General features: G+C 40.2%; 1 protein-coding gene across 4 annotated transcripts in view; it reads right to left on the bottom strand.

Annotated features, from left to right (window-relative positions):
• The window catches only part of SLC39A8 (solute carrier family 39 member 8), a 64,938-nt gene that overhangs the window by 35,683 nt on the left and 14,662 nt on the right, over positions 1-14,593 (bottom strand). For all 4 annotated transcript variants that reach the window (XM_072036969.1, XM_038177855.2, XM_038177854.2 and 1 more), the window contains one exon: positions 12,090-12,192. In XM_072036969.1, coding sequence (XP_071893070.1) covers positions 12,090-12,092 — 3 coding nt within the window. In that variant the 5' untranslated portion in view covers positions 12,093-12,192. The remainder of the gene's footprint in view (positions 1-12,089; positions 12,193-14,593) is intronic.

The following is a 14,593-nucleotide window of genomic DNA, read 5'->3' as shown; positions in this document are numbered from 1 at the left end:
CTCGCTCCTACTTCACACCCCCCTCTCTCCAACTCTATGGGAGTGCTTTGTACAAACACTATTCAATAAGGGCAAAGTAGTGTATAAGATTAAATTCCTAAATGAGAGAAACAGAAAGAGTAAGCCCCAAATTTGAGAAGTACATTAAGCACCTTACCAAGATCATTTTAAAAATATAATTAAAAAAATCACCTCAGGACACAGAAATCCCTGCTATTTAAGGACATGCTGTAATTCTGTTGCTTGTGGATGAGGAAGCAAGGTTAAATATTGGTTGACAATAGAATCAACAATAATGTGGAAGAAGCATTAGAACCTCCTATTTCTAGCAACACACCGCTTAAGTCTGGCAAGAGATGCACCTTATAAGTTCCAGACTTATAGCTGATCTCTTTTGTAGGGAAGCATTCATCACTGCTACCTGTGAGATAAATGACAGGCAAAGGATTTGATATGTGGCAAAGCTGACAGGTATCTGAAATAGCTGCTAACAGGTCAAGCAGCAACTGCCAAGAGGCCAAACAAGTTTTCTTCCACAGACCAGCTGAAGCAGAGCATTAGAACATGATCTTTGGATTTCACAGCATGGAAGGAATAGGAAGGGAAGGACTTGGAAAGCATGAGATCACTATTTCTATTTAGGGGTGGGAGGACACAGGGAAGAGGAAGGAATCTTTAACTACAATGCAAGAGGAATCAAAAATTAAATAATGGATCTCAAATGTGGTCCTACATTTTAACTTTTTCATGCTTTTATCATTTCCAACATACTTACTGCAGTAAGAAACATAAGAATACAGAGTCTCAACCTCTCAGATAGTATTTTAGAAATCTAAGATGATCTTACACAGACCAGTAACATCAGAAGCTTCCAAACAGAAGTGTTTAAGAGAGCAAGACCAGCCAAATTATTCCTACAGCGCCCATTATAGATGTCAGCTCCGGGCTGGTAAGCTCAGTAGAATAAAGTAGCACATGGTGTTAAAATGTACAGAGAGCATTATTACAAACAGATTAATTTCCTTATATATCTTTTGGCACTTACATGTTGTAAACTTTCAGAGACTTTGATCAATATTGTTTAAGTACCTCACAATATATCATTCAAGACCCAAGAAAACACGAGTTTTGCATTGTAAAATTACGAATTTGATGACATTAAGAATTTCTGAGGCCTAAACCCTTACACTGCCATGCAATGCCAAATGTGCAATGCCTCAAACTATAGGAGATATATTTTTTTGCATTTAGCATCATAGTTTTTCTTCACTGAGATGTTTAAAAGTTTTTGTAGTGATGGAAAAAATGCTATAATTCAAGACCAGTTAATAAGTGTACAACACAAGTTCAAAACGGATTCACTTATACCTATGTGATCAAAACCAAACAAAATGCAGATCATTTAGTGATCAGTATACATACCTTTGTTTATAGAGAAGAGATTCTGTCACAATGTCAGCTACATAAATATTGTGACTATGAACCTAAACACTTGCATCTCAATACTTTCATCTTCTCAGGCATATTATTTGCCTTGCTGCTTATAACATAAAACTTCCCCTCTCTGTCCTTGACTCAGTAGTAACATGAGAGTGTTTGAAATTCAAACAAAACCTCCTTGTCCTGAGAGTACAAGGGGCGGAGGAAGATGCAACTAGACAAATAAGTTGTTCTTAGTGCCTTATGCCACCCCCCTTTGATAAAAGCCAAAGGAGAGGACAGTAAGGAGGTCACTCAAGGACAGCTATTCCAGGGTCCCTTGTCTCCAGCTCCTTGTCCATACTTTGTTATGGAGCTCTCTGGTGAGTGGACTGAAAGCTGGAAGTCCCTCTGTTGTTTATGCTAAGAAAAAGAAATTAGACTTCTGAGACACTTTGACAGCACTTACAAGCATAGGAAAGAGGTGTTAGCCTTATGACAGAAGAATGCAGTGACAACGCCTGCCCTAACACTATTCAAGTGCAATGGTTTCTAATGTTGCCAGGCAAAGGTTCTTATATTCAATTGCACATTCACACAATTTCCCTTTTAGCCTTTTTAAGGAAGTGACAGGACTTGATTGACTCTTGATTATGAAATATCTGGCAAGGAAATGGTTCCCTTGCACAAATCAGAAGCACACAGGATTTGGCATTAATGTTAAAATAAAGAGAAGAATCTTCATCTCCTGCCACCAGATTCAAGTAATACAATAACTTAACATTAAATGTGAAGTTATTTCCATGCATATGAAAACAACTGCCAATACTCAAAACAGATTGTTAAGCAACTGAAATTATTCCAAGTGATTTATCCAAAATAAATTTCCATCAGGAAACTACTATGAACATTTATGTTAATTCTTATAAATGAGCAATTGCTCTAGTTTTAAAACCATTTTGCATTCCTGACTTGAAACTTCACATTTTATATTTTAACTTGATATCACTAACTACATTTGTATGAATCCCTTTCATACTGCTGCCAGGAAAGATTCCTCATTATTCCTTCTTTAGAGAAAAGCATCATTCAGAAGCAGATCAGCTTTGCTGGTTGTCAGACCAACAAAGTTAAACAATGGAAGCAAAACAGCCAAATGGACATCAAAAGAAGTCAGGAGAAGGGAACTTTGCAAGAAAACTTCGTTAGTCCTGATTTGCACTGCAAAGCCATGGACTCCAACACTGCTTTTCTGGATTCTGGCAGATTTTTAGAGCAGTATCTGAACCTGGATCATACTTTTAAAAAAGCTATTTAATGGCTTTAGTAGTTTTTAACATAAATGGATGGCATTACATTAGTGGCTCGTGTGGCTGCCTTGGTTGAAGAGGATTTCTAGACCTATGAAATACCAAATTCTAAAGATACATAAAATGTAACACTCACAAGAACTAATTGACTTTTTTATGCTAAGGAAAACAGATCAGTAATGTAAAAAGGCAGAGCTCTCACGGGGATGCCAATTATTCTGTTAAAAAAAAAAATGGGGAAGGGTAGATATTTTAAATCACAAAATAATACATACAGCAACAAGGTGGCTGGAGATGAACATAAACCCCTCACAGTCTACGCTAGTATACGACTAGGCCTGGGAATGGCTACATTATAACGATGTTCCCCAAATCCCATCAATATGTGTTTAGCTTTTAACAATCTGTGTTTGCTTATAGTAATCAATATTCTTCTCACACTACTTTCCTAGCTGTTTATAACACTGCACAGACTAAGTCTTTGCCTCACTAAAACCAAAGAAAAACTCTTCCTGTCTTAAGAAGAGACAGGATTGGTAGCTCATTTTATAAGGAAAGGACAAGATGAGGAAGAGATGCTTTCTCTCTCTCTCTCTTTAATTTATAAAGAGAAATAAAAATTGTTTAGAAAACAAAGCACCAGAGTTGCAGTAAAGGGCTGAAATCAGTTTCATCATTTCTAAGAGATGCACGGATAGCAGGCACAGATATGGACACTGCAGTCATAGGCAGTCTTCTAACAAGAAGAAAAAGGGACAGAGAGGAAAGTCAGGGGCATACGTCAGTGAAAGATCTGATAAACAAATGTTTCTGAGCAGGAAACTAGAATCGCCCTGAGAAAATCAATGTGATGTTACCTTAAATAGCATTGTCACTTTTTCCCCAGCAAATGGTATGAAATCCAACATTTCATGCAGTGATGGCTCATGACTCTATTGCACTTTTCCTTTAATCTATAAGTCATTTGTTTGCTTTGTTAGGGCATTGCCTTTTAGTCCAGTTACAACAAACCCACGGTGTCATCAGGGACTACATGGCACAGCTCCTGTCAAGAGGAGGAGATTCACAGCTGTCCTCTTGGCCTGCCCCCATCCTTGAATCCCAGTGCCCTGCTGATCAACAGCATGGGTTGTGCCCATGCAGTTTGTTCTGCTCTGACAGGTGCTGGCGTTTGGCAGCATTCCCAGCAAGCAGGCAGTTGCAGAGAGATGAAGACTTGGCTCCAAGTCAGAAAGCCAGCTCATGCAAAGCATGGAAGGATCTGGAGGATGCAAAGGTGTTAAACCCCTTTCATGTTTTCACAGTCCTGAAACTGCCACGGGCTGCTCTAAAAACTATGCTGGCGGCTAGTAGTTGCAGGCACTTTTACAGAAGCTAGAACATCAATAAGAAACAAATAAAATTAAGCACAGCCAAATATTTACCATAAATTTACCAGAAAACCTAGAAGGATATCCCATCATCATCTTCCAGCTTACAACAGACCTCACTATTCAAGCTACCCAGATCATGCTGTGTGGATTACTTGCAACTCCAAGTCTGGCTTAAGGCAACAGACCTATAGTTTTCCCCCAAATGATGTCCAGCCCCTCCACCCTCCAATATCTGACCCTTCACTTCCTTCTGGAATTGCAAGTGCTGTTTTGCTCCCACTGTTTAACAGCTGTGACCCTACAGCTGTCAGTGCAACACCACCAGGTAGGACTCCTTTGAAGCTGCTATCAAAGCTGAAGACAATCCACTTGTGAAATTAAGTTTTCTTCCAGTTCATTGGACTTAGATGTTGAGAATCCCATGTGTAAGCAGTGCACAAAGCAGAAGGACAAATTATTCTTCCTTCTCCCTCCCTCTCTGTTCACACATTTTCAGAATGCTAGCATGAGAGCAGTCCTCAGTGAGTCTGGGATAAACTTAAGAAAGAAAAGGTAGTTATCCATTTAAATGCCGTTGTACCTTAACTTGTTAACTAATTTTCTTGATTACATATATGTAGAAACACTCCGAGTGGGGTTACCATAGTCAGGGAGAAAGACTCTGAGAAGTTACTTCTTGCCTTCTCAGCCAACTTTATTATTTATTAACAAATCTGTTTTTAGCACACCAGTTGATGCTATCCCTGATCATTCAACTTATACTAAAAGAGAGCTATATTACCAGGAGACCTGTACATGTAGCCTACCAAACCACAGAGACCATGTTTCTCAAAAGTCACCCTAAAAATCCCAGTGCTGTCATCCTACTTTGAATCAGAGCTTTGCCTGTTTGGGCAGAGCTTAAGTGTAGAAAATTGGCATCAGAAGGAACTGGCACATTGCTGCCAGCAAAAGCACTGCATGCTTCTTAGGTCAGAGCCACATTAGATCGTTGGCAGCTACTTGAATATTTCCAGATTCAAAGCAGAAAGACTTTGTCGAATACAAAGAGATCTAAGATCAAGGTGGATGCTTTTATTCCAAAACTGTACATGCAGTTTGCACAAACATGGAACTACGCAAGATTTATGACAGTAGAAATGGAACTTATTGACTACAACCCGAGACTCCAGATGGTAGACTAAAGTTACTTCAGAGACATAAAACTGTATATGGGGCAGAACTGTAAAAGAAATCAGGGTAGATATAGACAGATCGCTAACATTTTATTTTATTTTTACTAGTATAGACACCAAATGTTAGGTTTGGTTTTTAAACACACACAAACACAGTTATTCCACCCTTGCTGGGGCAAGAGCTAATGCATCTCATTGATGCTGTGGTTAGGCATGGCACAGTTTCTAATCCACAGAAAGCTATCTGTGATTAGCCAGTAACCATGCTATAAAAGTTAGAAGCCAGGATATGAGTGCTTCTGAAGGGGAGCACTGATTTATTTTTACAACTCATTTTGAGAAGTTAATCCCAACCCAGGCTCTAAAAAGCTCACATACAGCACACACATTCACATCAGTGTGTTAGAGAAAGAAATCTGTACTTCCAAAACACTTTGGATACTGACAGGTAGGATAAAGAAGGCCTCTGCATTACCATTTTATCCTCTGTTATGCACAGTTAACTATGCACATGAACACCAGTGAGGCACGGGACAACTACATTTGCTAAGGAACCGAGGATGTAAAGAAAGAATTCAGCTAGGAATTCAGACCAAAGTTTCTGCCACACCAGCAATATGTCTTTCAGTTATTTACTGGGAACACCCAGTACGTCAGCCTTTCAACAAGTACTTATTAAGGAGCCATTAATTACTGTGTATCCAAGTGCTAGAGTATTTCAGTTCCCTCAGCTCTGGTAAAAGTATTGTTGTTCTTGATAAACCAGAACTGTAACTAATCGTCCAGCCTTATGCCTGACTGTATATTTGGTTTTAGTGATACAATCTCACTGTGCTCAATGTTCTATAAGAAACAGCAGAAACATGCTGTTAAAAGAACAATTTTAAACTTCTCAAATTGTTTGGACAACTGAGAACTTGGGGATCCCTGGTACGGCCTTCTCTCTGCACAAACACAGCAACTCTCAGGGAGAAAAAAAATATTTCAAACACTATGAAACATGCATTTTGGCTTTGTTGTGAAGATTTACTCAAATTTGGCAGTGTTCTGTGCTTCCTCTTGTCCTGTTCCCCAGCACCCTATCCTTCAGCCCACCTCCTTTCCCTTTCTGACTCTTTTACATTCTTTACCAACCAAAACAGTGCTTCTGCTGTCTCTTCTGCTTCGCGCTACCTCCTTCTCCTCTGCTGTTGCTTCAGTTCTCCAGCTCTAACACTGTGGGTGCTGGGACCAAATTGACATCCCAAGAAGACTCAGTCAACAGCTTCTGAGGTGTCCTCAAGCTGTTCTGCTAGTTGCAGAAACCAGTAAAGGTATGCCAGGACTTGTGCATGTGGGCTCTGAGCCATGACTGCCTCACCTGTGATGTGATTAAGCCTCATCATCATTGGGAAATATTTTACAGCTTGCATAAACATAACTTCCAGATTAATTCTATGGATGCCTAGGTTTAGAAAGCATTCCTACCGGGTTAAGGCAAATGAACCTGACATTTTGCTTCTGGATTTTCAAGTAGAGATACCTACTGTGGTATACTGCTTTGCTGGCTTAAGCAAGCATTCAGCAGTTACTACATAAGCTTTCACCAGCCACGCTGTCACTACAACTGCACTCAAACTAAACCTTGGTGGAAAACTTAGCTTCAGAGAGGTACCGTTACAAGGTGGTGGTGTTTCCGGGTTTTTTTTGCAAGTGATGATAATGCTAGATATGCACATCACATCCAGCAGCTCTGGGAAACAATAATTTTCTGCATTTTGTGTTGTAGGCAAAGCAGACAACCAACTACAAAAACATGGAAAAGTAAGCAGCAGACACTGAATGTTCAAGTTCATCTTCAGATCTTTCTTCTCTCCATTGACAGTGAGAGAGAGGACCAGAAACTGTATCTCACCACTGTCTTCCTACCACGAAGGGTCAGGTCAGATTGTGCTCTTTGATTTTATACCACAAGGTCACAACGGACTTATTTGCAAACACAATACAACCTTCTTGTTTTCCCTGCTTTCACATATAGACATTGTAAACAGCATTGTACTGAACTATAGAATGGCTACTTAAAACCCAAAATGATCAGATCAACTGCTAGACACCAGGAATGACTTAAAGGAACAGACAGAATACACCGGCTCATACATGCAGTCAACAGAACAGCTGCTGTTACTTGTAAGAAGCCTTCCAGAGAATTTCAGTACGTAAGTTAGGAGATTCTCCTTTCCCAGTCAGTTTAAAGATCTAGCTTCTCTTCCTGTTGCATCTCCCCAGTTCAAGGACTGAGCCTTAGCTTGTCCTAATAAATCCACTGCCCTGTACTGAGATACTGGATTCCAATTTCTGATTTTCTCCAGCCTATAAACAACCAGACAGCTTGCCAGCTCCATATTGCCCTTACCCTGAGAGACATATGTGCCCAACAAACCTAGAAAGCAGCAGCACTGAAGCAGTAGCAGAAGGGAGAGGTCGCAAACTGTTTATCTTTTGCTCTGCTACCACCAACACTCGCCCTCAAACCTTTTCATAGGATGCTCTGGGTTGGAAGGCACCTTGAAGCAACCTTTTACCTCTTCACAATTTCAGAACAGACAAATCTACCTACTCTAGTTTTGGAAAAGAACAGACTTCTCAGTGATGAAACCACTTAATGTCCTGTGAAGCCCACAGCTAGCTCCTCTAACAACTTGAATACTGAACGGCAGTGTTTCCATGAGGAAACAGACTAACACTTTACATGTTCCTAGGTAGGAAATACTGTTAGCTAGTAATCAGACAGTGCAGATCGAGAATCCATAAATATTTTTTGATGCTTGTTTGCCAAACAACAAACACTAATGTTTTTAAGATATGACCCTCAAAACCAAAGAACCCTCACAACCTGATAAAATAGGAGATACAAGAAGTCACGAGGAAATAGCTGTGTGTTACTACATCATAATATTCTTACCTGTATAAATATTTAAATGACCCATATCTCTTTATTCCCTTTGGCTTCCCAAATGCCTGAAAAGGGGCACGTAGCACTAATCTACTCATGTCAGCGAGACTAATGATTTGCTAAGGAAGACGTCAGAAAAAAGCTTCCACCTCAACAACTCTCTGACCTGATCAAACATCAGACCGCTCAATGATTGAAGTAGTCACCTTGTATAATAGTGGCCTTCAACAGGACGTATAATCAAAGGTTTTCTAATCTATGAACTGGGGAAACATTTCTTGGCAAGGAAACGTCTCTGTTGTTTGCCAAGTTGCACGACTACCTTGATTACCTTGAACTTAAAATAATGATCATTAGTGGATGCACAATATAAGCACCGCAGAAATGCTAACAGTTAACTTATAAGATTATTAGGAAGTGTTTGCATTTCAGCACAGCGAAGCAGGCATTTTGTAAGATCTACTGAAGACCAGACTATAAGAGTTTTGACACAAGCAAACTTCAATTTAGAAATTTGTGAAGTTTCACAGATGTTTACAGATGGAATTTGGAGCAAATCCAAGTCTATCCCATATACTTTGAAAATGTCTTTGCTATCAGCAATGATATTTCTCTTACTGTTTATTCATCACACCTGTTTTACCCCTCTAGGAATTTCTGCAAGAATTCCAAGAGATAACATAGCTTTAGTCTTTTTTATATATATATATATATACACACACATACACACATATATATACATATATATATGTACACACACACACACTCACACTGGCGTTGTTACTTTCTGCTTCATAGAAAGGCCAATGTAACTGAATCCAACTAATCTTTTTTTTTTCCTGCAAGTGAAATAGGTTTTTTTTGTTCACAAAATAGTTTTAAAGAAATTATTATATCTTAAAGCACTGAAGGTCTTCACTTCAGCTAAGCCAGTCCCATGTTAGCAAATAGAAAAAAAGTCTTCAAGCTCCCTATTTTTTAAAACAAGCTGAGACAGCTGCAGAACACGTGCCCCATGTAGGTACTAATTTTGATTCTTTAATTAGGTCACATTGCACCCAAAAAACCTTTCACTTTGATGGTCACTTCTGCAGTTCAGAATATATTTGAGATACTCGAATAGATACTGAAGAGAAAGTTTCACCTAAGTCTTATTCTGAAAATTTAGTATCAAAAGTGTTGATTATCCTTTAAATTACAATTAATATCTTAAAACCACTGATATGGATTAATATCAGTGGTAGCATGCGTCCTGAGACATGGCAGGTGTCAGACCACTCAGGTTTATGCCATCCCTGTTCTTCAGAGCACCTAGAATATCCTCAAATGGTTTACTGAGTTGGGGTTCTTAATCTTCAGGAGGAAAAAAAAAAAAAAAAAAAAAAAAACACTTCCAGATACTTTCTGGAGGTAAGGAAATTACTCAGAAGATGGGAAATATTTCAGATAATTACTTTTTCTACTTAGAGAACTCTTACCTTACCTTTGTTTTACCACCATTTCACTGATTTCAAGTGCTTTACCCTCCTATCATCTCATGGCAACACGCATCACTTTATTCCTCCCATCAACGATAAGAAATTCAATAATTCTGTATGGTACCATGGACTGTAAAGGATAGTACAAGCACATGCACTTCAGCACTGCCAACTGCTTGCTCTTGCTAATCCATTTTGCAAACCCAATAACCAATACAGTGATTAATATGCAACTAGCAGGGCCGTATGCAACCAAATAACTAAATAACACATTGGCACAATAATTTGCAGCATGTAAAACAGGATTTGGACATTCATAATGCTCAGTAAATATTTTTTGCAAAGCCAAGAGGAGGCAGAAGGGGTGCCTGTTGCCTTGGCTAACTGCCCTCTGCTGGCACCACCTCTGACTACCTCTGACACCTGCACTCAGACTAACCATCTTTATACCAGTAGCCTACAGTTTTATTGCCATTTCCATCATTTTTTGTTCAAATCAAAGCTCAATTATAGTGCTGGATTGGCAGCTTTGCATCACGGAGCATTCTAACTTAAGCACCAGTAACAGTTTCTCTGCATTATGCCCAAAAGTTAGAGTTGCTAAAGAGCTGAGGCAATCGTCCTTGGACAAGGACTTGCTAGGCATGCAAGATGTCCCACAGACTAATTAGATTTGCATTAAAACAATAGCATTCATTTTCCTGACACCAACTTCCTATAAAACATTCATGTCATCATGGAAGAAGTTTGCTGAAAATAATTAGGTTAGATAAAGATAGCAAGATAGTGTTTCTCATGGTCCTGTTGCTCTTAACATCTCTATTTCATAGTTATACTTTCAACACAAGCTACACCAGGCTTGAAATGCAAGGATAATTGATGTCACAGTATAGCTGTAAGTGCAGTGATATTAAATGTGGCTTTTTATCAACATAGAGAGCACTGACCAACATGTGGCCACACCACAATAGTTCAACTATTCGCTAAAATAAATGCCCCATTTTCAACATCACTAATGATAAGTATTCCACTTTTTTTCAGCTTTGTCACTGGATTCGTCTTACTTCAGGATAGTGCTGTATAAGACTCTAATAATAATATGAAAACCCCAGAGTAGGACCCCATTAAACTAGAAGGTGGACAGAGCAAGGCCAGTCCCTACCCCAAAAATCACATCTGAATCATGGATGGTAGCTACACTTGCAGAATAAATACAGGACAAACACACAGAAGTCCCCAGATTTTTGCACACACCAGCCTAAGTCATCCTGTGCTGAGCCTAGTTTCTCATAACACTTGGAAGGACCAGCAGCAGTCCTGAGGGGGTGCAGAGTGCTCTGACTGATATGAAGGCATGATGAGAAAAAGCACAGCTGTACCCTACCCCAGGATTCTCTTGATCTTGCCCCCAAACAGCCTACAATGTAGAGAGCCAAGCTGCTCATAAAGCAGTGACCTGAACTACTGCAGTTTACAGACAGCCTGTGAAAATAAAACAGCACCAGTTTCACTTATTTGCATTGTTTCAAACTCCAACTTCCATCAAGTCCTGCATCAACCTACGGCACCATAGGAACTCTTACAATTTATCAGTTTTTGTACATCAGAGATATAATCCTAAGGAATAAGAGCACTTGCAGCCCTTTAGTTAGGTAATGCTCAGATTGTCTTTTTTTTTTTTTCTCAAATAACCCTCCCCAGCTTAGAAGACTCAGTTTCTCTACCAAGTGTTTTCTGAACATTCAAGAAAGTTTCTCACAAACAAAAACCTATGGGATAGCATGAGCCTCCTACACAAAAGGAAAGTCCCTTCTAGAAGATTCCTATATCCATTAACATTCACTTTGATGTTTCTGGAGTTTCTATAACCCCACTTACAATACTTGCTTTCTGCCATTCATCCTGTCTGTTCACCTCCTAAAACTGATTGTGATAAAAATCCAAGAACCCCTCAATGTCAGCCTGCAGCCCTGCACTAGTTTGAGAATTGTAGCCATTTTTTTTTACATGAACCGTTCATTCAGGAGCATGCATTAGACCAATTGACAGCATCAAAACTACCACAGAGACACGATTCTTGACCACTTTTCCAGTTGATCTCAATCTGTGTCTAATCATGGTGAAGCTATGATGATATATAACACTTGAAGGAATTGAAGGAGTAAAACTGATGTAGGTCTGTAGAGAGGATTAATGTGTAGACTTCTGTTCTGTAAAAGGTTACTAGTCTGTAACCTATTATAATAGATTAAAATTAGACAGAATTGAGTCTGAGCATGAAATGTTTGCTGTGTCAGTAACAGGGAACTGTAGCAGGCACAGTTTCCAAGTGTTTTATAGTGCTACCTGAAACATGTATCCCTTCCTGCCTTCTCAAGGGGTTCAGAGGTGGAGCCACATACCATATTCCCAAGGAACAGCTACAGCAGGTCAGGTTCAGAACTCAGCTCAGCAAAGCTCCTCATGTACTGTCTCTCCTTCACAGGTTTGTAGCAAATCCAAGTTCTGAATTCAAACAAAAAGAAGCAGTTGATTTTCTTAGCTTGCTTTCAGTAGCCTTCAGAAAAACCAACTAAGATCAGAGATGCTAGTAAGAGGATCGATATGTACAAGGACACTAATTCCTCAAAACCACATAATCTGTGTAGACCAGACAAACAGGAGAATGACTCAATGGTTTTTACTCAGTAGCTGTAGAACTTGAAGGCTCTGCGCATGCCTTTTTCCTTATACATTTGAGGAAAAAATAAGCTCTATGAGCTGGTGCAGCAGCCTGCTACTGTCTCACGCATGCTAACTGGTGGTCATGGATAGCCAGGCCCAAAGAGTTGTGGTGAATGGAGCCAAGTCCAGTTGGAGGCCAGTCACTAGTGGCGTCCCCCAGGGCTCGGTGCTGGGGCCGGTCCTCTTTAACATCTTCATCAATGATCTGGATGACGGCATTGAGTGCACCCTCAGTAAGTTTGCAGATGACACCAAGCTAGGTGCGTGTGTCGATCTGCTCGAGGGTAGGAAGGCTCTGCAGGAGGATCTGGATAGGCTGCACCGATGGGCTGAGGTCAACTGTATGAAGTTCAACAAGGCCAAGTGCCGGGTCCTGCACCTGGGGCGCAATAACCCCAAGCAGAACTACAGGCTGGGAGAGGAATGGTTGGAGAGCTGCCAGGCAGAGAAGGACCTGGGAGTGATGGTGGATAGTCAGCTGAATATGAGCCAGCAGTGTGCTCAGGTGGCCAAGAAGGCCAACGGCATCCTGGCTTGTATCAGAAACACTGTGACCAGCAGGGCTAGGGAGGTGATCGTCCCCCTGTACTCGGCTCTGGTGAGGCCGCACCTCGAGTACTGTGTTCAGTTTTGGGCCCCTCGTTACAAGAAGGACATCGAGGTGCTTGAGCGGGTCCAAAGAAGGGCGACGAAGCTGGTGAGGGGCCTGGAGAGCAAGTCCTATGAGGAGCGGCTGAAGGAGCTGGGATTGTTCAGCCTGGAGAAGAGGAGGCTCAGGGGCGACCTTATTGCTCTGTATAAGTACATTAAAGGAGGCTGTAGTGAGGTGGGGGTTGGCCTGTTCTCCCATGTGCCTGGTGACAGGACGAGGGGGAATGGGCTAAAGTTACGCCAGGGGAGTTTTAGGTTAGATGTTAGGAAGAATTTCTTTACTGAAAGGGTTGTTAGGCACTGGAACGGGCTGCCCAGGGAGGTGGTGGAGTCACCATCCCTGGAAGTCTTCAAAAGACGTTTAGATGTAGAGCTTAGGGATATGGTTTAGTGGGGACTGTTAGTGTTAGGTTAGAGGTTGGACTCGATGATCTTGAGGTCTCTTCCAACCTAGAAACTCTGTGACTCTGTGAATAAAGTTTCAATTTCCAGTTGAGTCTCTGAAGCCTTCATTTTTAAAATTAAAACATTACCTGGAGAGAAGTAAAGAATCCGTGAAGTTGCTACTGAGCTATGGCATGAGTGGCCAGATGAAGATCTTTCTTACAGTATTTTATGGTAAATTTCCCCAATCAGAAGGAAAAAAATCATACTTAAAAACCAGTAATTTTAATATTGGTAAACCTGTAGCTTGCCTGCCTAATTACCAAAGCTAAATGTTGAAGAATGCTACAGTTGATGTAAGCAGTTTCACATCAACTGTATGCGTTTCCCTAAATCCTCATTACATGGTTACTGAAATATTTGAAGAGTTTCACCAAGTGGATACAAGGTAACTACTGTACTTTTCCTCATTCATTGCTTGGTTAAGTAGGTACAATATTTGAAAAATCTTCTCTTTTGGAATTTTTGTCTACCTTTGCTTTTTCCTTCCTGGACACTACATTTGAATACAGAGCTTTTTTTTTTTTCCCCACCCTGTAGCACATCCTTCTGATATCATAGAAGGGATAGAAAGAACATGCCTTAAATTCATAAATTATACTTAACTGAGATTTAAGCTTTCTGCAGGACCTATTCCCTCTAACTTTTTACTTTTTAATCAGGAAAAAAAATAGAAGTTTTGAAATAAGGGTAAGACACCTGGCCATGATTTTTTTTTTTTTTTTGCATAGAACTGGTGCAGTAAAGTTGTCATGACTTATTCACTATATGAAACACTAAAATCCAAACTCCAAAATTTGCCTTTAAGTTTGAGTCACATGAATTTAAAAACATTCCCTGTGTGTTTCCCACAAATCATTTACCATTTGATAGACACAGTGATCTTAGACACTTAAGACCACCATCAGAAGCAACAGGTTTGTAATGGGAGCCCTGTGTTTTCTGGGAAAGGCGTGTTAGTCTAGTTTCTCCTCCACTCCCTGTCAGTGAAATAAATATGTTTCAAGCATAGAAGAGAAAGCTCTTATCTTTACGCTCTTCTGTGGCTGGGGGGTGGTGATTATCACTACCCCTACAGATTATTGTG

The sequence above is a fragment of the Anas platyrhynchos genome, chromosome 4 (assembly GCF_047663525.1).
Source record: "Anas platyrhynchos isolate ZD024472 breed Pekin duck chromosome 4, IASCAAS_PekinDuck_T2T, whole genome shotgun sequence".
Taxonomy (NCBI): Eukaryota; Metazoa; Chordata; class Aves; order Anseriformes; family Anatidae; genus Anas; species Anas platyrhynchos.
The sequence above is the reverse complement of the archived record's forward strand: the minus strand, read 5'-3'. Positions and strand labels throughout refer to the sequence as shown.